Here is a 23878-nt window from a genome sequence, read left to right on the forward strand (position 1 = left end):
TCCTGACTTTGATGTTGTGAACTGTTCCCGCGTGCTAAATGTGAGAAATGCTTGATTCCTCATTTTTCCATTGTGCGCCCCACTTGCCACAGCTGGAGAGAAGCCTAGCCTTGGTCATTCTGGGGTTCCGTTTACAAGCAGGCCCTGCCAGGGGTGGGTCTAGGGCTCTGAAGCTTACTCCCATCTGGTTAGACTGGGGAGGGTGCTGTTCTCAGGGGCCTCCCTTCTGTCTGGGCTCTGTAGCAAGACTCTGCTGTCAACATGTGACTGGCTCACTGCCAGCAGTTCCCAAACATCCCATGGCTAGCCAGCTCCCACCTCTGTCCACGTGAGGGGTTTCCTGGCCCAGCCCCCACCTCTGGTCTATGTGAGGGGCTCCAGCCCTGTCTATTTCTCAGGGCTGCTCAGGTCCCAGGGTGTTTCTCAGATACTCCGCTGGCTGCTTCCCTCTCTTAGGCTCCAATCCATCCCCCTCAGACAGACTTGGCTAGGTCAAATACCATTGTTTTATTTCATGTCTGTGTTAGAGAGGAGGGCATAGCTAGAGGTGAGAGCAGAACCTTTCATTTTTTTTTTTTCCCTGCTGAGACAGTAGGAAAAAACCCAAAACCTAAACCCCCACGCTTTTCCCACGTCATCACTTGCAGGCTGTTTTTCCACATTCTGAGACTCCTGCCCAGAACCCTCTGGAAGCTGCCTGGGGGCCAGGCTGCCTCCAGCATGGTTCTGAGCTATTTCTAGTGGTTATTTAGGAGGCACTCAACTGTTTTAGGATGATCAGAGTAGAGTTAATTTTAGTACCATCTAGTAGGATATGGGATATTGCCATCCCTTTCTTCAGAAAGTGCTGCCTGAGCCTCACTGCCACCACAAGTGACTGAAGGAGTTGGTAGGGAGTTGTGGGAGGAGGATCCTTCTCTATCAGGGACATTAAAGGTACAAGGGTTTTAGAGGTGTATAGTAAAGTCAGTGATGTTTAGTCTTCAGAATTCAAGTGAGTTTTCTGATGTTTTAAGAACTCTACTTTGTAGTGTTTATGATGCTTATAACACAGAGGATGTTATAGAATGGTGTGTATTTATTTATTTAGAGACAGTCTCACACTGTCACCCAGGCTGGAGTGCAATGGTGCGATCTCGGCCCACTGCAACCTCCGCCTACCAGGTTCAAGCAATTCTCCTGCCTCAGCCTCCCGAGTAGCTGGGATTACAGGTGCCCACCACCATGCCTGGCTAATTTTTTGTATTTTTAGTAGAGATGAAGTTTCACTATGTTGGCCAGGCTGGTCTCAAACTCCTGACCGTGTGATCCGCCCACTGCGGCCTCCCAAAGTGTTGGGATTACAGGCGTGAGCCACCGCGCTTGGCCAGATTGGTGTTTTCAGAGAGGTGTTTAATGGGTTGAGAATGCGAAGTCCCAGCTTTCCAAGAACTGTTATTTCTTTATAATAAACAATAATTAAAGCTCATCTGACTTGATGGCAGTGGAAGGTCTAGTATTTTGCAAATGTTCTTTGCAGAAAGAACACAGAGAGGAAAGTTCTGAGGCTGACAATTTTTCCACTCCATTTTTTTTTTTTTTTTTTAAGATGGAGTCTCAGAGCTCTGTCGCCCAGGCTGGAGTGCAATGGTGCAATCTCGGCTCACTGCAACCTCTGTCCCCTGGGTTCAAGCAATTCTCCTGCCTCAGCCTCCCAAGTAGCTGAGATTACAAGTGTGCATTACCACGTTAGCCAGCTAATTTTTGTATTTTTAGTAGAGACAGGATTTCACTATGTTGGCCAGGCTGGTCTCGAACTCCTGACCTCAGGTCATCCACCCATCTCAGCCTCTTAAAACGCTAGGATTACAAGCATGAGCCACTGTGCCCAGCCCACTGCATATTTTTAAAGTATGGTTCAAAAGAGCACAGTTTTCACACAAGACTGAAGGTGATGTCAATTTTTTTTTTTTTTTTTTTGAGACATACTTTGGCTCTTGTTGCCCAGGCTGCAGTACAATGGTACAACCTCGGCTCACTGCAGCCTCTACCTCCCAGGTTCAAGCAATTCTCCTGCCTCAGCCTCCTGAGTGAGCTGGGACTACAGGTGCCCGCCACCATGCCTGGCTAATTTTTGTATTTTTAGTAGAGACGGGGTTTCACCATGTTGACCAAGCTGGTCTTAAAACCCCTGACCTTGGGTGATCTGCCTACCTCGGCCTCCCAGTGCTGGGATTACAGGCGTGAGCCACCGCGCCTGGCCTCATGTCGATCTTTCATAGTAATCCCTGTGTCCCAGCTGTCATTTTATTTCTAGAGCTAGATAACCTGTTACAGGTTCCTTGATTCTTTCCAGGGAGTTGGCGTGGCTCATGGGATTTTCTTAGGGTTTTGGTGTAGCAGTAACACAATTTATTGTGAGATGTTGACAGCTAAGTATTTTGAGAAGAAAATTACAGTGTAACAACAAAAGCAACCAATTTTTAATTTTTTTTCCTAGACAAGGTCTTGCTCTGTTACACAGGCTGGAGTGCAGTGGTGCAATCACAGCTCACTGCAGCCTCAACCTCGTGGACTCAAGTGATCCTCCCACCTCAGGCTCCTGAGTAGCTGGGACTACAGGTGCAGGCCACCACTCCCGGCTAGTTTTTGTTTTTTGTAGAGATAGGGTTTTCCTATGTTGCTCAGGTTGGTCTTGAACTCCTGAGCCCAGGCGATCCTCCTACCTCAGCCTCTCAGAGTGCTGGGATTACAGGCGTGGGCCACTGCACCCTGCCAAAGAAACCAATTCTTTAGTTCTACACAGATTGGAATCTTCCTTTTCTTTGATATAATCCTTTTGTCAAAAGATAGTTTTACAGAAACAGTTTAGCACCCAACCCCGTGCCTGGCGCAGAGCAGATATGTAAATGTGTACCCATGCAAGAATCAAATCCTCTATGTCAGTCCAGATGAAGTGGATAAAACAAGAAATGCTTATAAATTAAGGCTTTGGTGGCAGGATTTAGGCAGCTGAGAAAGCACACCTTTTTATTCTTCACAAGTATCACCTTTTGAAAGATGCCTACGCTCTTATCCTCAAACATGTCGAGAGAGGAAATTTAAGAATGAATACACATTGGGCTGTAACTTTACTGTATTTCACCCTAACGGGGAACCAGACCTCTAAGTTGGGAAGGCTCTTGCTTATAAAGGGAAATGTGCCATAATTCCTGTCATTTCACTTGGGTCTTTTAAAAACGGCAAATTCTCATCTTCCACTGGCTGAGAGTAAAAAAGAAATAAAAGCGGTAAAGACTTCTTTTTGTGCGTAGGTGGCCCCGCTGTTCACGCTGAATACAGATTTTTATACAATGAAACCTTAAATCTCTCTATCTGGAACGGAATCCATTTTTCCTGGCTCGGGGAGGATGTCTGCGCTCTCGGTGAAGTTCCTGAAGCAAGGAACCAGTTCCCCTCTACCTGTATCTACCTGTCCTCTTGAGAGGAATTCTCAGGTCATCTGAAACACGAGTATGGGCCAGGACGACCCATTCGTTCACCCAGCCCAGAGCTCTGCGAAGCGGGACACCGGCAGTGCAACGGGAACGACCGGACGCCGACGCCCCGGAGGACTGAGGCCGCGGCAGAGGCGGCGGGGCGGTGACGGGGGCGACTCCGACCTCCCGGCTTTGCGGAGGGGCGGCCCCGGGACACCTGAGCCCCGCGGGGTCGTGAGGGCTCAGCACAGGTACGGACCGGAATCATGATCCACCAGCACCGCGCTGGCGCTGGGAACTGCGGTGGTGACGGACCGGGGGCCGGAAGTGAAGGACCGGGGAGGACGGCTGCTTCCGGCGCCGTAGCTGTTGCCATCTCCTCCGTGCCATGGCTGCGTTCGGCCGTCAGGTGAGGTCGCGCTGGGCGCCGGGGCTTCTCCAGGTGGCAGACGGGCGGGCAGCGACGCAGAGGAACTGCGGCCCCCGGGTGTTTCACGGCCAGGTCGTGGAGCCTTTCTGGAGGTCCGTGCACGATTACCTGGTTTTGGCATCCTGGACCCGTGGCTCCGCTCAATTTTTGTGGGGTGTAGAGTTGACTTTTTTTTTTTTTTTTTTCTGAGACAGAGTCTCACTCTGTCGCCAGGCTTGAGTGCAGTAGCGCGATCTCGGCTCACTGCGGCCTCCGCTTCCTGGGTTCAAGCAATTCTGCTTCAGCCGAGTAGCTGGGATTACAGGCGCCCGCCACCATGCCCGGCTAATTTTTGTATTTTTAGTAGAGACGGTGTTTCACCGTGTTGGCCAGGCTGGTCTCTAACGCCTGGCCTCAGGTGATCCACCCGCCTCGAACTCCCAAAGTGCTGGGATTGCAGGCGTGAGCCGCCGCGCCCGGCCTGAGTTGACTCTTGAACAAGAGTTTGAACTTCACAAGGAGGGTAACATGTATTTACTATTCATTAAGAGGAAGCGGAAGCCGCATAAAGGTCTTGAGGCTCGAGCCCAGCGACTGCCCGGTGTTCCTGGCGGAGGGAGCATCTGGACAGGGGAGGCTGGAGAGCAGCCAGGACTTGGGCTTGGCAGGCTGGCCCCGGGGCGACAGTCGATGACGCTGGAGAAGGGGTTGGGACCGATGTGAAGGGTTTAGAGCAGGGGTTCCCCAACCCTCGATACCGGTCCCTGGCCTATTAGGAACCAGGCTGCACAGTAGGAGGTGAGCGGCGAGTGAGCCAGCCAAACTTCGTCTGCATTACAGCCGCTCCCCTCGCTGGCATTGCAGCCTGAGCTCCGCCTCCCGTCAGACCAGCCGCCTTAGACTGTCACTGGAGCGCGAACCCTATTGTGAACTGCGCCTTTGAGGGATCTAGGTTGCTGCTCCTTATGAGAATCTAATGCCCGATGATCTGTCACTCATTGTTTCGCATCACCCCCAGATGGGACCTTCTGGTTGTAGGAAAACAAGTTCAGGGCTCCCAGTGATTCTACACTATGGGGAGTTGTATAATTATTTCATCTTACATTACAACGTGAAAATAATAGAAATAAAGTGTACAACAACTGTAATGTGCTTGAATCATCCTGAAACCCCTCAGCAGTCTGTGGAAAAACTGCCTTCCCTGAAGGCAGTCCCTGGTGCCAGAAAGGTTGAAGACTGCTGGCTTAGAGTGCCTGGATGATTTGTGCGTAGTTTATTAAGCACCATCCTGAACAGCTGAAGACTTTTGAGTCAATTGGGATTGTGTATGCAAGTTGATTAACTACTGTGACCCTTGAACAACACAGGAGTTAGGGGCACCCTACCGCCCCGACACCAGTTGAAAATCAGTGTATAACGTTTGACTTCTCTAAAACTCAACTACTAGTAGCCTACTCATGACTGGAAGTCTTACTGACAACATAAACAGTCCGTTAACACATATCTTGTATATCTATTGCACTCTGTATTCTTAAAATAAGAATAGAAAACGTTATTAAGAAAATCATAAGGGCAAAACCCCGTCTCTACAAAAAATACAAAAATTAGCAGGGTGTAGTGTGCGCCTGTAGTCCCAGCTACTCAGAAGGCTGAGGTGGGAGGATCCCCCCAGCCTGGGGAGGTCAAGGCTGCAGTGAGCCATGATTGCACCACTACACTCCAGCCTAGGCAACAGAGTGAGACCCTATCTCAAAAAACAAACAAAAATCCTAAGAAAAAAGGTATTTACTATTCATTAAGAGGAAGTAGATCCTCATAAGGTCTTTAGGCTGAAGTGGAGGTGGAGGAGAGGTTGGTCTTGGTGTCTCAAGGGTGGCAGAGGTGGAAGAAAATCCACATATAAGTGGATCCGAGCAGTTCAAACCCTTGTTCAAGGGCCAACTCTGTATCCCACAAGATTGTTCCCGTGGAATGAATTTAAGAACATGAATCTGGAAAGCAGTCTGAGTCCAGTCTTTTCTGGCACACATGACCAGGTGACCTGGTTCTTCCCTTTCCTCCATGTCCCTGCTTCCATCCTTAAAGCCGCACAAGCTAACAATACTGTACCTGCTTGACTCCCATCTCTGTGACCTTGAGGTACCCTGTTCTCTCTATGTGAGCTTCCTTCTCAGTAGGCTTCAGTTCAGATATGATTTTGCAGATTGCTTTAAAAACTGTATGTTTGTGTGGAACCAAGGCAGTAAGTACTCTGGCTCAAAAGTCTTGTGGTGTCCATTATACTGGAATAGTGAGGAATTAATTGTCTTTTGGTCCCGTGTCTTATAGGTCCTTGATTGGCACCGCCTGATCCCCCTCACCTGGGCCTGGATGGCTAGGCAGACTCCTCATCTTGGAGAACAGAGAAGGATGACAGCTTCCTTGTTGCGTAAACTGACTACAGCCTCCAATGGAGGGGTCATTGAGGAGTTGTCTTGTGTTAGATCCAATAACTCTGTGCAGGAACCAGAGTGCAGGAGGGATCGTGTTCAGTGCCTCCTTGAGAAGGAATGGACTCCTGTGGAACAAGGGTCCTCGGAGCTGGAGAGGGTCATCAGTTCCCTCCTGGACATGGGTTTCAGCAATGCCCAGATTAATGAATTGCTCAGTGTACGACCAGGGGCCAGTCCTCAACAGTTGCTGGACATCATTTCAGAATTTATCCTCTTGGGTCTGAATCCAGAGCCTGTGTATGTGGTCTTGAAGAAAAGTCCCCAGTTATTGAAACTGCCTATTATGCAAATGAGGAAGCGCTCCAGTTACCTGCGAAAGCTTGGGCTTGGAGAAGGTACAAGAAGATGCAGATTTTGGCTGGGTGCGGTGGCTCATGCCTGTAATCCCAGCTCTTTGGGAGGCTGAGGCAGGCAGATCACTTGAGGTCAGGGGTTCAAGATCAGCTTGGCCAACATAGCGAAACCCTGACTCAACTAAAAATTAACTGGGCGTGGTGGCACATGTCTGTAATTCCAGCTACTTGGGAGGCTGAGGCATGAGAATTGCTTGAATCCACGAGGCGGGAGGTTGCAGTGAGCTGAGATGGCACCACTGCACTGCAGCCTGGGTGACAGCAAGACTCTCTGTCTCAGAAAAAAAAAAAAAAAATGTTATATAATGTGAGAGGAGCTAGAGTTGGGGAAAGAACAGCCTAAGGTGAGATGGATTAGGGAAGCTTTCTGAGTATGTCAGTGTTCCTGGAAAGGAATGTATAATTCGGCTTGGAGGTAAGGAGTAGGAGTGGCCTTCTGTGCAGAATACATTTCGAGAGGGAAGGAGGAGTTAAGACTAGAAGGAAAAATTGAGTGCCAGGGCAGAGACTCTTGTCTGCCTTGTTCACTGTGGGGTCTTTAGCACCTACTGTTGTGGGCACATGGTATGTGTTCAGTGGGTTGATGCTGATATGTGATGTTGATAAATATATGTACATATAACATTTGATGTTTGAATCAACATGAAATGGTCTTAGTGCTCTGTCTCTGTGATGTGATGTCAAACCAATATCTCTTGTAAAGACAGATTCCAGCCGAGTGTTTAGATTTACTGTGGAACATGAGAGATCTTGCCACGTTCCTGGGAAACTGGTGGAGTAGCCTTCCCTTCCACTTACCCTTGAGTCTTGCCTCCAACAATATTCACATCTCAAGGATGCTCAGAGTTCCTCGAATCTCTTTAAGGGCCTTCTGGAGGAGTTGGGGGTCTCCAAGGACCCTTACTCACTTTGACCAGAGGAGTTACACTATTATTTCTTTACATGATTGACTCTTCCTGGTAAGATTTTTTTTTTGAGGCAGGGTGGAAGGTTTAGGACCCACCATTTCACAGCATCTCTACAGGCCTCTTTCTCTAGAAGATAAGAAAAAGGTAGCCTTGTATATTTTTCTTAACAGATTCTCTCTTACAGTGTAATCTAGAAGTCTAAACTTAATACATTATGTGCAGTGGTTATTAATTAGCAAACTCAGTACAGCCTTAAGAGAAGAAGTAAACCTAAACTCCTGAAATTCCTCACACATTGAGATAATCGCTGACTCAAATGTTAGGAAAATTTCAATTAACAGTTTAAGTAGCTGACTTTAAGTTTCCAATTACTGAATTTTGTTCAGCTATCCCTAGGAAGGCCTGGAATAGTCCCCGTTTACACCATTAGTGCAGTTTTAATGGGGCCTCTTTCACTCAAGGCGCCCTGGCTGGGAGAAGATATATGGTGACCCTGGTAACCAGGACGCCAGCGTTGGTGCTGTGTGTCCTCATGATTACTATTATTGTTATTACTGTTATGATGATGATGAAACTCCTTTTCATTGAGTTCAGCTTGAGAATGTTAGTTGGGAATGCTTCGATGACTATTTTATTATAGAAGGAAACATCAACCCAAATCCCCAATATGCAGGAAACTGCTCTCCCATGTTACTCTCTGATCGTTCCAGTCAATGCCTGGGAAATTATTTTCCAAGTGAGGAGGGCAAGAGGAGACCCAAAATACAAAGTTGGCACCTTTCAGGTGGGAGGCCAGAATAAAGCAGGAACATGGGGAGGCAAGGCTGGTGGGTCTGAGGAGTGTCAGGAAGTCAGTGGGGAGATGTATCATTTCCATGGTGCTTCTGGGAAGTTAGATCTGAAATTGCCGCTTGCTCTGTGGAAGGAGAGGATCCTTGTTTGTTTTTAAATGTGGACTTAAATTGGGTGCAGCTAGCTCCTTGGGTTTCTGGAGTATCCTGAAATTATGTGCTTGCCTTTTTTGAACGTTCTGCAGGGAAATTAAAGAGGGTGCTTTACTGTTGCCCTGAAATTTTCACCATGCGCCAGCAGGACATTAATGACACTGTCAGGCTTCTGAAGGAGAAGTGCCTTTTCACGGTACAGCAAGTCACCAAGATTTTGCACAGTTGCCCCTCTGTTCTTCGAGAGGACCTGGGTCAACTGGAATACAAGTTTCAGGTGAGAATGACTGATAGCGTGATTAGTGTAGTAACAGCAAGTTTGTCAGGTTTTTCAAATGTAGTAAGGCTCAGTTATGTGGATAAGAAGCCTCAGACAGCTCATATTTGAGTGGAGGAAGTGAAAGACTAGATTCTCTGCATACATCAGCCAAAGAAAATTTGGTTCTGGTTCTTTAATTTATTACAGATCAAACCTGTTCTTCAACTTTTCTGCCATTAATAATGAATGATCCAGTCCTATTCTGAGAGTCTAAGTGGGGACTCTGAAATAGCTAATTTTAAAATAGCCGAAACCTTCCTGTCCTCTGAATTTGTTTTGCATGTTGATTTTGAAAATGTAATTTTAATAGTTGTCCAACTTTTTAGTAACAATTATGACAACTTTGGCCGGGCGCGGTGGCTCAAGCCTGTAATCCCAGCACTTTGGGAGGCCGAGACGGGCGGATCACGAGGTCAGGAGATCGAGACCATCCTGGCTAACACGGTGAAACCCCGTCTCTACTAAAAAATACAAAAAACTAGCCGGGCGAGGTGGCGGGCGCCTGTAGTCCCAGCTACTCGGGAGGCTGAGGCAGGAGAATGGCGGGAACCCGGGAGGCGGAGCTTGGCAGTGAGCGGAGATCCGGCCACTGCACTCCAGCCTGGGCGGCAGAGCGAGACCCCGTCTCAAAAAAAAAAAAAAAAAAAAACAATTATGACAACTTAGGTGGAATTTCTAGATGTTTTCTGAATGTTTTGCCTATTCTTTCCATATTCCTTCTTTTCCTTCTCCGTTTAAAGAAAAATACCACCTCTTCCTCCTGCCCCTTCTCCCTCCTGCCTCTTCTCCCTCTTGCCCCTTTATTTCCTGCTCCATGTTTCTCAGGATGAATTTGAAAGTGTTTTGAAACTGCCCTCTGTCACACAAATGTCAGTATTCTAGAGTGGGTATTCTGCTGTCACCAATTAGGCAATTATTTTTGAATCCTTTTGTACAACTTAAGTTTATATGGTTTATAGAATGATAGGTTTCAAGACTCTGTATCTGGGACTCCTAAGTGTGTTTGTGTCTTCCAGTATGCATACTTCAGGATGGGAATTAAGCATCCAGACATTGTAAAGAGTGAGTACTTGCAGTATTCACTAACCAAGATTAAGCAGAGACACATTTACCTGGAGCGACTGGGACGGTACCAAACCCCTGATAAGAAGGGGCAGACACAGATCCCTAACCCATTGCTCAAGGACATTTTCAGAGTTTCAGAAGCCGAGTTTTTGGCCAGGACAGCCTGTTCTTCTGTTGAGGAGTTTGAGGTTTTTAAGAAGCTCCTGGCTCGGGAGGAGGAGTCTGACAACAGCACATCTGATGACAAAAGGGCAAGTCTGGATGAAGATGAGGATGAAGATGATGAGGAGGATGACGAGGCGGAGGATGATGATGAGGATGAGGACGACGAGGAGGAGGAACAGCTATGATGGAAAGCCTAGAGCAAGGGCCCAGAGATATCAAGGAAGCTTTTCATTCTCTTAAAGCTTTTGGGTCCTTTACTTGACTCTTCTCAAGTTATTTTTTATTCTAAAACTGGTCTCTTGATGAAAAAAATTATAAGTCACCTGAGAGGCAGACAGATCAAACCAAACAGGAAATGCAGTCTGTGGGGAGGGCCCTGTCCCATCCTGAATAAAATACTTACTTTGAGCTATTCAAATCAAGGGCACTCAATACATCAACATTTGGTTTTATTTTTTTCTCTTTTGAATATGTTGGTGATAATTCCGTGACAGTTGGAAGATGGGGTTCGTTCTTCTGGTTCAGGAATCACTTTATATTTCCTTCTAGTGATAGAAATAAAATTACGAGAAGGCAATGTGAGGTTTTAGTACATCATGGCACTTTATTTTGTGAGAACATGTAGCAGGTTTTCCACAAAAATACTTGTTTTTAATCCAAAAGTATATTGCTTCATAATAGCATTCGGTGTACAGCAGAATAAAAGGAAGTTGATTCGTGATGTATTGGTTAATTTTGCAGGCTTCCTAAGGCTAGCAAAACATTGTGGCAGTTTTCTTTATCTTTGTGAAGAACAGGCCCTTCCTGTTTGGGGAGGTTGGCTTTTATGTCAGCTCTTGGCCAGTGGTCACTTCCAGGCCTGGTGTCTCCGGCCCTGTAGTCTGTAGTGCCAGACTGTGCTGGCCTGGAGAGTGCTGGGGAGGGTGGAGGCCAGGGAATGGTTCCATACAGTTATCTCCCCTGCCCTGGTTACAGACGGCTTCGAGAACCAGAGAAGAGCACAGGGTCATGGAGCAGGTGGGCTGAAGCCAGGGTCACAGGGAGCTCTCCATGACCCCCCAAGGTGGGTGTGGGGTGGGACGTGTCACCTTAGGGAACTCAGTGAGTCCGAAGAACAATTTGAAGTGTCGGGAACAGAGAAGAGAAATTTGATGTAAGCCAAGGGTGATCCCTGAGGTAGAGGCCTGTCTGATGCCATGAGCTCTAAGAGAGTCCTGGAGGATTGGTACATCCTAGAACATTCCAGTTAGCCCCTCCTTAGGGGAAACTGGTATAGGATTGATGCAGAGAGCATTTTTGATGATGGGACCAAAATTCAAGTCTCCTTGGTAGCATTCTAGGATCGACTAGATTCTAGGATCTGGTAGATTCTAGTGGGTAGAGGCCAGGGATGTTATAAAACATCCTACAGTGCACAGGATGGCCCCACAAGAGAGAATGATCCGGCCTAAAATGTCAGTGCTGAGCCTGAGAAACTCATCGAAGGCCTGGTCCAATAAAGTAATGTGACTGTTCACTCGTGACAGACAACTTCAGATGGTAAATGGACTTAGGATAGTATTATTTTATTTAGAAGAAAAAGAAGGAGCTGGTTTTTCAGCAGGGTTCCTTTCCCCTGTGCACTGGAATACCCTTGGTACGTGTGAGCTGCATGCTATTGTGGGGATTCGGCACTGAAGTCTGGGTGCTTTTGTTTTCTCCAGCAGCCTTGTCTTACAGCGTGACTGCAAAGAAAAAGACTTGTTTTGCAAAAGAAAAGCAGCTCGGTGACTCCCTCCCTCCACATCGCCACTGAGTCAGATGGCAGTGGCAGTCGTCGTTTGCCAGTGGAAGGAGTTCCTGCGAAGGGCAGGTGCAGGAGGTGAGCTGACACCTGAGGGGGGCCCTTGCCTGTGGGGTTCTCCACTGGAGGACTGGGCAGAGCAAAGATTCCCTCACTTATACCTGGCAGCCCACATGCCATGGGGAAAAGGGAGAGTTTTTCTTTATTGCCTTGCTTGGCCATAGGCAAAACTGTCTGGAAATGAGACATTTCACTGTGCCAGTGTTTTCATTTTCTCTTCCATGTGGCATCCCGGTCACGGCCACTCTCCCCAGAACCTAGGCTGCTGTTCTTGTGCCCAATCAGAGGACTAAGTAGAATCCTCTATCTGCACTTGGTTAGATGATCAGTCCATCCCAGTTTCATTAGCAAAAGGGTAATTCAGCAACTCATGATTGCTTCTTTCATTTTGATACAGAAATAAATCTTTATGCTCCTGACAGTTTTCTGATTCTGTTATTACTAATGTCCTTGGGTGGACTTTGAATATTTTCAAGGAAGCCATTTGAGTTGTTAAAAGAAGCCACGTGGGAAACGCTGTGGTGGCCTCTTTGGAATGTTTCAAGAACGAACTGTAATTCCTGAGCACCAGGAAGTCTTTTTACTAGATATTTAAAGTGTAAAACATCCCAACAGACGAGTCCTGTGACAGCACAGCACCAAGCTTGGGACTCAGGAGCCAGTTCTTGTTGACACAAAGGCTTCTAAGCTAACACGGGAGCATATTGGCATTTGCTGTGTGGCTGAGGGGCTTGAGGTCCTAGTAGGGAGTAGAAAGTTTCCTAGTAGATTCACCTACTTTTCCAGTGCTATCACTCGATCTTAGCATCTGCTAGTAATGCCAGCTTACATGGACAGACAACGGCGGGTCCCAGGGCGGCAGGAAGTCGGCAGTACGTGTTTGTGAACGTGGTTTTCTCTCAGTTCACCCAGTGGCCCTTCACTGAGCTCAAGACCCTTCACCGAGCTCCACCTTCTGCTCTCAAGAAGGTCTGGAGACTGGGGAGCAGTTTGGGAGTGAAGGTGAGACTTCTCGAATTGCCTGTTCCTTCTTTCTGAAAATGACAAATTGCAGAATACACAGACACATGCACATGAAACTTTAATAAAGATAAAAAGCCTAAAATATACTCTAACTCTTCAAAAAACATTTTTATAAAAGATGAAAGGAAGGAGGCCCTCTTTGTGGCTGGAATGCTGGCTCTGCAGAGTCAGGGCGATGCGGCAGGGTGCTGGCTTTCCAGCTGGGTCAGCCATCATGAGGTTCAACATGAGAGGAGGTGGGATTGGCTGCTCTGGTTGAAACATTCGCAGGGGAAGACAGCTGCTGCGAAGCATGGTGGGAAGCAGATGTGGTGAGGTGCCACACTGTTCTGCTTCTGAAGATGGGGATGTCTAAGATCGTGTTTACTACCTGATAGCCTAAAACAGTACTACTCGAGTCATGGACTAAAAGGAACCTTAAACATTGTCCAGCCCAGCCCAGGTGTCTGTCTCTGTTGCACTGAGACTTGTAAGGCGTCCTTGCTGCTTCGTGGCAGTGTGCCTTAGCTTTCCAAGTAGGGGTCTGGATAGCTTTTTCCATGAAAATTCAGGGGTCTTTGATGCCCTTGTGACTTGTCATTCAGGGATGGCTTCCACTGTTTAAGGCTGAAGCCTAGGTGATCTCATAGAACAGGGTTCACCAAATATGGCCCATGGGCCAATTTGGCCCCCACCTGTTGTAAATAAGTTTTTATTGGAACATTGCCACAGCCATTCAATTCCATGCCTGTGGCTGTGTCTGCGCTGTAGCCAGAGGGACCTCTGGTCTGCAGAGCTGAAAATATTTACTGTCTGACCCTTTCCAGAGAAAGGCTGCCAGCCCCGCTGTTGTCTGAAAGAGTCTGAACTCCACCTTAGTGTTACCATTTCCTCTTCCGGATTGTCCTAGTCCGTAGGACGGCTTGTCGACCTGCACGAGCGTCGAGCATCGTAACTACGCTGGAGGACCAGAGCAGGGGCGGCTGTGTCTGCAGCCTGGCTTTCCTTCCAGCATCACCTGGTCTCTGCCCTTCGGCCCCTGCCCCCATCTCTGTTTTGAAAGTGGTCCGTCATGGTTCCTTCTCAATTCATTAGGCCTCGAAGGCAGAATTTTTTCTCTGGCTTTGGAGTGTAAGAACAGGTTTCCGAATACTGCAGAAGCATGGCTGACAGCCTCACAGATCCCGGGGAATGGCCAGCTGTCATCCCATCGGCAGAGGCACAGACCACACCTTCGGGAACAGCAGCCTGGGTGAGGGCACAGGCTGCTTAAGGCATCGCAGGACTCATAGGTGATTGGTCCCAGAGGGGACTCTCAGGGCGGGCTGGTGTGTGCACAGGCCTGGCCATCTGTCTTCTAGAGGCCTGAGGAGAGAGGTCCCAGAGGGGACTGACTCCAGCGAGGACCTTTTCTCTCAGGGTGTCCTTTTTCATCCAGTTTTTAGACCTCATCTTCCTGGGTTTTAGAAACTCGTGAGGTTGGTGGAGTGTAACAAGAACGTCTTAAATCCTTTGAAGAAAAAACAAAGTGAAGCATGAGGAGAATGGTAGGCATTCCCACTCCTCTTTAAATGGGCTGCATCCTGTTTCTCTTAGTGGCCCTCAGGGCCTCTGTCATCCAGAGGACCCTGCCTTCTTAGAGCACCAGGATTCTACCATATGACAGTGCACGCGGGGAGGGGCAGCCTCCACTGACTACATCCCCATCTTTAGGAACAGGTGGGCTCAGCATTACAACTGTTAAATGGGAAATCAACAGGCTGTTCCTCTTCCCTGCCCTCCTCCTTCCAGTAATGACTCGGTCTTTTCTCCAAGGGCATGGCTGCATCAGGTTGCTCTGGGTTGAAATGAATTCTCATGTTGTTCTTGGGTAGGTGTCTGGGTGCGTTTGTGTCTGTTTCCTGCTTTTTTGTGTGTTTTCTCCATTATTTCAAGAATAGGTGTTCTATAAGCCAGTATTTGATAATTAGTTGGGGGTTTCTGATTTGTTTTTATGGGAGTGGATGTGCTAGGCAAGCTTTTAAAAAGATACATTAATATTTCAGGTGACTTACCACCATGTAAATATCTCAAACCCAAATTATGTTTGTGGATTCTTAATCCTAGTACAGTTAGGCACCGTATGATGAAGGACCACACGCATGACAGTGGTCCCATGAGATTACAGTGGAGCTGAGGTCATAGCCATGGTACAAAATTCTTTTTTTTTTTTTTTGAGACAGAGGGTCTTCCTCAGTTGCCCAGGCTGTAGTGTAGTGGCACAATCTCAGCCCACTGCAACCTCTGCCTTCTGGGTTCAAGTGATTTTCCTGCCTCAGCCTCTTGAGTAGCTGGGATTACAAGTGCCTACCACCATGCCTAATTTTTGTATTTTTAGTAGAGACGGGGTTTCATCATGTTGGCCAGGCTGGTCTCAAACTCCTGACCTCAAGTGATCCGCTGGCCTCGGCCTCCCAAAGTGCTAGAAGAATTCTTTATGTGTTTGTGGTGATGCTGGTGTATACAAACCTACTGCACTGCCCTGTGTATAGAAGTCTAGCACATACAATTATGTACAGTACATAATACTTGATCATAATTTGTGATGTTACTGGTTTACGTATTTACTATACTCTTCATCATGATTTTAGAGTGTACTCCTTCTACCTATAAAAAAAAGTTGGCCGGGCGCGGTGGCTCACGCCTGTAATCCCAGCACTTTGGGAGGCCGAGGCGGGCGGATCACGAGGTCAGGAGATCGAGACCATCCTGGCTAACAAACGGTGAAACCCCCGTGTCTACTAAAAATACAAAAAATCAGCCGGGTGAGGTGGCGGGCGCCTGTAGTCCCAGCTACTCAGGAGGCTGAGCCAGGAGAATGGCGTGAACCCGGGAGGTGGAGCTTGCAGTGAGCCGAGATAGCGCCACTGTACTCCAGCCTGGGTGACAGAGCGAGACTCTGTCTCAAAAAAAAAAAGTTAACTGTAAAATGGCCTCAGGCAGGTCCTTCAGGAAGTATCCAGAAGAAGGCATCATTGTCACAGGAGGTGAAAGCTCCATGTGTGTTACTGGGACACGATGTGGAAGTGGAGGAAGGTGACATGGATGATCCTGACCCTGTGTAGGCCTATGCCAATGTGTGTGTGTGTGTCTTAGTTTTTAACAAAAGTTAAAAAAGTAAAAAATTAAAATTTTTAAGAACAGAAAAAAGCACTTAGAATAAGGATGGAAAACAGTCTTGAACATCTGTACAGTGTGACTGTATTTTAAGCAGTTATTTTAATTTAAAAAGTAAAAATTAAAAATGTATAAAGTAAAAAAGTTACAGTACGCTAAGGTTAATTTCTTATTGAAGAACTAATTTTTTTTTTTTTTTTTTTTTTTTTTTTTTTTTTTTTTTGAGACGAAGTCTCGCTGTGTCGCCTGGGCTGGAGTGCAGTGGCCAGATCTCAGCTCACTGCAAGCTCCGCTGCCTCCCGGGTTCACGCCATTCTCTTGCCTCAGCCTCCCAAGTAGCTGGGACTACAGGCGCCCGCCACCTCGCCCAGCTAGTTTTTTTTTGTATTTTTTAGTAGAGACGGAGTTTCACCATGTTAGCCAGGATGGTCTCGATCTCCTGACCTTGTGATCCACCCGTCTCGGCCTCCCAAAGTGCTGGGATTACAGGCTTGAGCCACCGCGCCCGGCCTTTTTTTTTTTTTTTTTTTGAGACGGAGTCTCGCTCTGCCGCCCAGGCTGGAGTGCAGTGGCCGGATCTCAGCTCACTGCAAGCTCCGCCTCCCGGGTTCACGCCATTCTCCCGCCTCAGCCTCCTGAGTAGCTGGGACTACAGGTGCCTGCCACCTCGCCCGGCTAGTTTTTTGTATTTTTTAGTAGAGACGGGGTTTCACCATGTTAGCCAGGATGGTCTCGATCTCCTGACCTTGTGATCCGCCCGTCTCGGCCTCCCAAAGTGCTGGGATTACAGGCTTGAGCCACCGTGCCCGGCCTGAAGAACTAATTTGTTATTGCGCAACTGCCAGTCCTGCACATTCCAATGATGGTAAGTGCCCGGCACAGGTGTGCCATTTTTTATCTTTCATACCATATTTTTACCGTAGGTTTTCTGTGTTTAGATACACACACACTTGGCACTGTGTTACAACTGCCTATAGTACTCAGTAACACGCTGTGGTGTGTAACCCGGGAGCACAGGCTCTGCCATAGAGCCTAGGTGCGCGGTACGCGATGCCATCTAAGTTTGTTCTAAGTACACGCTATGATGTTTACCCAGATGACATCACCTCACAAAGCAGTTCTCAGAATGCATCTCCATTGTTAGGTGATGCTTGGCTGTAGTAAAATTGCTTACAAGCCTGGAGTGTGTTTAGTGTGTGTGTCTTGGGAGGGTGAGGTGGGGGCAGGAAGTGATTTCTTTGAGTCAGCAGGAAGTGAACACTGCCAGTCGCTCTCTTACGGAGAGACTTTCCACATCCGAAGAGGCAGATGCATGTGCTCTGTCATGGCCAACTCAGAGCTCAAGTTCGGCCATCTGTGGACTCCGGCCCAGGCCTTCCCCCCAGGTGGCGTGGACACTTTTCCTTTGGTGTGTGAGCCTTTACCTGAAAAGCTCTTTTGCTTCTGTTTGTTTTTAAAGGTTTCCGAATCACATTTCTCCTTATTTTTTTAGGCATATAACAAAACATAGAGACCTGTTTTGAAGTGGCTTGTTACCCAAGGGTGTCTCACTCTCATCTGTACCACCAGGAAGAGGAACTGTGAAGGCTCATTTAAGGGGCGGGAGTAGCAAAGCTGTCCTAGGCCAACCAGAAATTCATCTTTCATGCACAGTGACATGTTGATAAGAAACTGTAGTCAGTATGAAACTGATAACAAACAGGTTGTAGATGGCTTTCTATGGTCTATCCCAGTCTTCTGCAAACCATTGTGAAGAATACCAGTGTTGTTGAAGATGCAGCAGCAGGAGGCAGGGGCAGGATGGGGGTTTGGTTGCCAAAAGAGTTTGGGAAATGCTAGCTTAATCAAAAAAGAGAGTTAGAGTTTCTTTCATTTCAGGATTTATGAACACCCATGAGTCTAGTGGCAGCGATGAGTTTCCTAGTGACAGACAGTCTTTGAGACTTTCTAAATATTAAGTGATCAAGGCCCCTGCCCCATTTTTAGTTCTGACAGAATGCCATTCACAAGCTCTGGGAGGCACTGTCTTAGCTCTGTCCTGGAACCCCGGGAATTTCTCAGCAGCCCAGGCCCTCCCACTGCCCGTGGCCCCTCCTCCCAGGTGCCAGGTGGTCTTCCAGCCTCTCCAAGTGCCCACCCTCCTGCCTCTTCCTCCCACTGCAGCTGATCGAGGGGTTTCTTGGCCACATTTCCCTTGAGAAAGAGTGGGATTTGCCCCTCTCCACAGAGAGCCTCCTTTCCACCTGAAGATGTATTTGTCAGTGGCTAGAGCAGCTGCATGTCTTTTTCCCCTTGGGAAATGCTGAAAGCTTCCTGCCCAGGAGTCTGTAACGCAGCAGCACAGGACCCAGCTTCCTTTAGCAGTGCTTAGTAAGTAGGCAGCGGCGCTCTGAGATCCCCAGGGCTGGGCACTCGCCCCCCACTTCCCAGCAGCTCTGTGGTAGTGGCGCGGGAGCAGCAGGGACGTACCTTAAGATTTCTCCAGTGTCTGACTCTTACTTTGTTTCCTGAAATAATCAGAGAAAAGCTGTTTAATGAAGAAAAGACTGTACTTTGCACCCTCCAGCTACCTCAGCCAGGTGCCTGCTGAAGTCCTGTCTTAGCTCACATACATTCCAGGGTGGGGGGTATCATTAGTGCAGACACCGCCGTGGAGATTAGCATTTTAGTTTGTGTGCGCCCGCCTGGCTTGAGGCAGTAGTTTGGGAGTGACAAGGCTAGAAACCTGGCTGGATGTGAGTCAGAGAGAGAGAGAAGGACGGACGTGGGAGAAAGCAAGCCAAGGCTACCCCAGGGAAGAGCCGGGAGACGGGCGCAGGCTGAGCAGCACAGCTGGTGAGCTGCAGGCTACGGCCCCACCCTGACACTTGGTAATGCCAAACAAATACGCGTGGCTGCTCATTGGCCTAGGAGGACGATGACAGGTTTCGACTCTGTGGTTTCTAAAGCATATAATATTCTCAGGTACTTCTTTCAGTAAACCCCAAACAGGAGTAATTCTTGTAACTACCTTGAACCCTTTGGGGGAAGAACCTGGGTGTGAGTGAATAAAAAGTAAACAGGGACACACTATATTGGCCATTAAATTCTTGGGGCTGTCAGTTACACCCTGTGCTTCCCAATTGTAGCACCGTGTTCTGTGTGAATATGCATAACCAGAGTGACTCCCAGCACCCACCGTGTGGCCTCCCCCAGGACCCGGCATGCCCAGCTGGGCCCCTCTGTGTACGCTCACATGCACATATGTGGACATACAGTTTCGTAGCAGAACGTGGCTGGCCAGGGGCTGCCTATCCGGGTGAGCAGACTGCCTGGCTCCGCCTGCAGCATCCCATAGCACTGCCGCCCTTGCCCCATCGCCCCGTGGGCTCCATGCAGGACACGGCACGGGCCTGCTCCCCGGAGGCACCTGTTTGGGGTGTTCTTGAGGCTCGTGCTTTCACAGGTCTCTTTGAAGCAGATGTCTTGGTGGACTCTGTAGACTCTTTTATACCTGTTGTCACAAGAAAGCTTTGTAAAACCAGACAGTGAAGCAAAATGCTGCCAACTGCTTAACCTAGGCTGTGTGAGCCCAGAGGTAACCCTGAAGGTGTGTGAGGGAAAAGCTGCTGTTTTCTGAATGAAACGTTACCTCCTATTGATGTATTAAGATGTTTAACATAAATGTTATGTGATTTGTAACAAATTTGTTGAGGTACAATAATATACATAAAATAAACCCATTTTAATGTGCATTCTGATGAGCGCTGACAAAGTATATGGTACTAAAAATAAACTGTGAAATTTCACAGACATGTCAGTGCTAGAGGCAGGCCACCTGGCCTGAGGCCTGGGGAAGGCATGACCTCACTTTTCTATTTTTCTAGGTATTTCACAGAGAAGTTTGAGAAATGCTGGGGACTGGGGATCAGGACTCCGATGTGGGCATCACAGAGCGGGAGACTGATTCCATCTCCTGCCTCTTCCATTTACTCATCAGGCTTACTTCAAGCCAAGTCTCTTGAAGTTTTAAGTCTCAGTTGCAGGTAAAATGGGACCTACTCCTACCATCTCTCTTACAAGTTTGTAGATAATAATGGATGGGAAGGTGTTTTGTCTTTTGTTAAAGTCCTCAAATGTCAGAGCTGTTTAAAAGGGAGATCCAAGGAGTTCAGCAGGCAAAGCTCCAACTCATATGCTAAGCTCGTAGAACCTTTAGGATCTAAAACCTGTGGTAAGACTTCCATTTCTGGACATGAAAGAGTAACAGAATCTGGAATTAACCTCCCAGTGTGAACAACCAGAGAACTGGACAAAATATAGTAAAAAATAATCCAAAATTAGGCAGGAAAAAGGGAAAAAGTAACAGAAAGCAGATGGGAAAAATAGAAAACAAATAGTAATATGGCAGTTTAAATCCAACCACGCCGGTCATGATGTGGAAGGTGATGTAAATTGTCTAAATACTCCAATAAAAACCAGACTGTCAGACTAGATATCAAGCAAGACCCACCTCTATGTTAAATACAAGGAAGTCACTTGAAATATGCAGATAGGTTGAAAGTAAAAGGATAGAATGCTTTCAGGAAGGGAAGGGTCTTCTTGTTGGATACTTGGTGGTCACCAGCAGGCACTGGTGTAACTAAGCACAGCGGGAAGACGGTAGATACTGTGGGTTCGGACGGCCACTGCACAGAATCCAAATTCAGTGGACTGTCAATACGGCTTCCCAAATCTCAACACAGATTAGCATCTCCTATGTGTTCCTGCTACATATTCCACCTGGCTTCACGTCCAAGCTCCAGTGAAGCTTCCACCCTTGCCTGTTGACATCCCATTATCCGCAGAACATCCGAAGTAGTGTCATCGAACATGTCACTCCTCTGCTCAGAACCCTTCAGTAGTTCCCCATTTCATGATGGATAAACACCAGGTCCTTCTGTGGGTCTCCATGGCCCTGGAGGTTCCCTGTCCCTCACCTCTCACCACTCTCCACTTCTCCCCCAACATGCCAGGGACACTCCTGACTCGGGGCCTTGGTAACTGGTCCTCTGGCTGTCTGGAACGTCCTTCCCTCAGATGTCCCTCCTCCATGTCTGTTCAGCATCACCCTCTCCAGGAGGCTTGCCCTCTCGTCTCCAGGAGGGTGAGCACCCTCTTGCTGCACCAGCCCCTGCCCATCCCCGCAGGCTCTCCTAGTCTCATCCTGTCATCTCGTCCTTTTTCCCTTTGCACTCACCACCTGCCACACCACACACTCACTGCTATTGTCTGTCCCCTCTGCAATGAACGGGTCCTGAAGGCAGGGCTTTGGTCTGCTCTGTTGCTGATGTGTGCTGAGTATCTAGAACAGTGCCCAGCTCACAGCAGGTGTTTAGTAAGTTATCTGTTGACTAAATTGATTGCGTGACCCACAGACTCAGAGTGTTAGCAAGAAAGGTTCTAAGAGATGGGCTGGGCAGCTCTCCCTCCACAGCCTGTCTCGGAGATGGGGGGCCTGAGGCCACATCATGAGTTAATGGCTAACACCTGTAATCCCAGCACTTTGGGAGGCCGAGGGGGGCAGATCATGAGGTCAGGAGATCGAGACCATTCTGGCTAACACAGTGAAACCCCATCTCTACTAAAAATAAAAAAATTAGCTGGGTGTGGTGGCGGGCGCCTGTGGTCCCAGCTACTCAGGAGGCTGAGCCAGGAGAATGGTGTGAACCCGGGAGGTGGAGCTTGCAGTGAGCCAAGATCACACCACTGCATTCCAGCCTGGGCGACAGAGCGAGACTCTGTCTCAAACAAAAACAAAAACAAACAAAAACAAAACAAAACAAAACAAACACACTACAAATGTGGTAAGGCGGAGGACAGAAACCAACTTACACGTGGAAATCAACTTACACGTGGTGACAGACGCCTCCCTCCCAGACTGGAAAAGACTTTGTCTCGGAGAACAGCCTTGTGCAGGGGCGGGACACCTTTATACAGGCTGCAACAAAGAAGGGCAGTGGCTCGCCAGGAGCTCCTGACACACTCCTCCTGCCCCTCCGAGAGGCCCTGCCCGAAGAGAGGGCCCGGGGGTCTGTAGCGAAACCCCTTAGGCTTCCTCTAAGGCCGGGGGAGAGGGCTCGGGGGTCTGCAGCTGGCTTCCTCTAAGGCTGGGGCAGGTCGGTATTGTGGAGGTGGGGAGTCCCTTCTCCGGACACCTGCTCTGGCTGGGTCAGGGAGCCCTCCGCAGCTGAGCCTTGCATGCTGTGGCTGTTCTGACCCCTGTGACGGGCAGCACCTCCCATCCTGGTGCTTGGGGCGGCAGCGCAGCTCCCGGAGGCTCAGGGATCAGCCCCGTGCACCAGGCTCCCTGTCTGGCACCTCATGGTTTGGAGGCTCCCATGGCAAACCCAACTGTGGCCCAGCAGTCCTAGGCCAAGGCACAGGCTTTGTTGTAAGGGGCGCCCTGAGGCCAAGCCCTGACTTACCGAGCTCGCAGCGTCTGCCTTTGAACCCTGGCCCGCAGTCACAGCTGTGGGCGTCCGCGCCCGGCACACAGGTGCCTCCGTTCTGACAGAGGTTTTCTGAACAGTTCCCAGGGACTTCTGGAAACAGGTCACGAGAGGTTAGTCACTGGGACCCCAGGTCAGGCCTGCCTCATGGACATGTTGCTGTCCCTTCCTCGATGACCTGACCCGATGCAGGGTGGCCGTGCACTCCTCCGTGGCGTGCTGCGGTGGCCTCCCAAACGCCTCTGGGCCCTAGAGCGCTGTCCCAGCTCAGGTGTTGAGAGAGAGCAGAGGTGAGAAGACAGACCGCAGCGTGCCTGGCCCTGACCTCAGTACTGGAAGGAAGACGAACGAGGAGGAGGAGGAGGAGGAAGACAGGGAGGGAGGAGCGGGGCCTTCAGTGCTGAGCCTCCACTGGCCTGTGGCCCCTCCCCAACCCCGACCCTTGCTGGCTTTGCCGCTGAATAGGGTTTCTGCTGCTTGGATCCTGAGGCCCCTCCTGGTGCTCTAATGGGACCCTCTGTGCAGAGCTGCCCCCCGTCCCCGGCAGCGGCCTTGCCACACTGGCCACGGGAGCTGGGCAGCCCGGCCTCGCCACACTGGCCACGGGAGCTGGGCAGCCCGGCCTCGCCACACTGGCCACGGGAGCTGGGCAGCCCGGCCTCGCCACACTGGCCACGGGAGCTGGGCAGCCCGGCCTCGCCACACTGGCCACGGGAGCTGGGCAGCCCGGCCTCGCCACACTGGCCACGGGAGCTGGGCAGCCCGGCCTCGCCACACTGGCCACGGGAGCTGGGCAGCCCGGCCTCGCCACACTGGCCACGGGAGCTGGGCAGTGGCCTCGCCACACTGGCCACGAGAGCTGGGCAGCCCGGCCTCGCCACACTGGCCACGGGAGCTGGGCAGTGGCCTTGCCACACTGGCCACGAGAGCTGGGCAGCCCGGCCTCGCCACACTGGCCACGAGAGCTGGGCAGTCCGCAGTGATGCAGGAAGGGGTCAGCCTGGCCTTTCACCCTTAGTGTTCACTCTGTCCTTATTTTTCTCATTATTATTTTTTAGCTTTGTCAAGATTCCTGTTTTAATTTTTAACTTAACATTGAAAAACACAAAAGAGTAAGAATTGTGCCCATCCTACCACGTCTAACAGTGAGGCCCGGCCTCCCCCGCCCATCCAATCCAGCACCCCCACCCCGTGCGACGCTCCTCTTCTACTCTTCACAGGCCTCCCCGTGTGCTTGTCCCACGCATGCGGCCACCCCAGGCCTTGCTGCCCCCGCCGGTTCCGAGCCCTGGGT

The 23878-nt window shown here is 49.3% G+C and overlaps 2 protein-coding genes across 9 annotated transcripts in view; one reads left to right on the forward strand and one right to left on the reverse strand.

Annotated features, from left to right (window-relative positions):
• The first annotated feature begins 3384 nt into the window (after window positions 1-3384).
• MTERF4 (mitochondrial transcription termination factor 4) lies at window positions 3385-10834 on the forward strand. Of its 2 annotated transcripts, none has more exons than XM_010377012.2 (4): window positions 3385-3867; window positions 6196-6694; window positions 8657-8841; window positions 9900-10834. In XM_010377012.2, the coding sequence occupies exons 1-4, from the start codon at window positions 3847-3849 to the stop codon at window positions 10296-10298; spliced, it is 1104 nt and encodes a 367-aa protein (XP_010375314.1). In that variant the 5' UTR covers window positions 3385-3846; the 3' UTR covers window positions 10299-10834. The 2 variants fall into 2 exon arrangements, with proteins under 2 accessions (XP_010375314.1, XP_030772709.1); XM_030916849.1 differs by lacking the exon at window positions 3385-3867 and adding an exon at window positions 3898-3980.
• Window positions 10835-13020: 2186 nt separating this feature from the next.
• Window positions 13021-23878, reverse strand: part of SNED1 (sushi, nidogen and EGF like domains 1) — an 89189-nt gene continuing 78331 nt past the window's right edge. For 4 of the 7 annotated variants that reach the window (XM_030916847.1, XM_030916845.1, XM_030916844.1 and 1 more), the window contains 3 exons: window positions 22561-22677; window positions 21986-22073; window positions 16886-19607 (listed from right to left, as the gene is read on the reverse strand). In XM_030916847.1, the coding sequence (XP_030772707.1) occupies window positions 19346-19607; window positions 21986-22073; window positions 22561-22677 (467 nt within the window). In that variant the 3' untranslated portion in view covers window positions 16886-19345. Of the gene's footprint in view, window positions 14469-16885; window positions 19608-21985; window positions 22074-22560; window positions 22678-23878 lie in introns of those variants that run through there. The other 3 variants (XM_030916846.1, XR_004053249.1, XM_030916848.1) reach the window with 3 other exon arrangements.

Source organism: Rhinopithecus roxellana, chromosome 14, assembly GCF_007565055.1.
Source record: "Rhinopithecus roxellana isolate Shanxi Qingling chromosome 14, ASM756505v1, whole genome shotgun sequence".
In the NCBI taxonomy this organism is placed as follows: Eukaryota; Metazoa; Chordata; class Mammalia; order Primates; family Cercopithecidae; genus Rhinopithecus; species Rhinopithecus roxellana.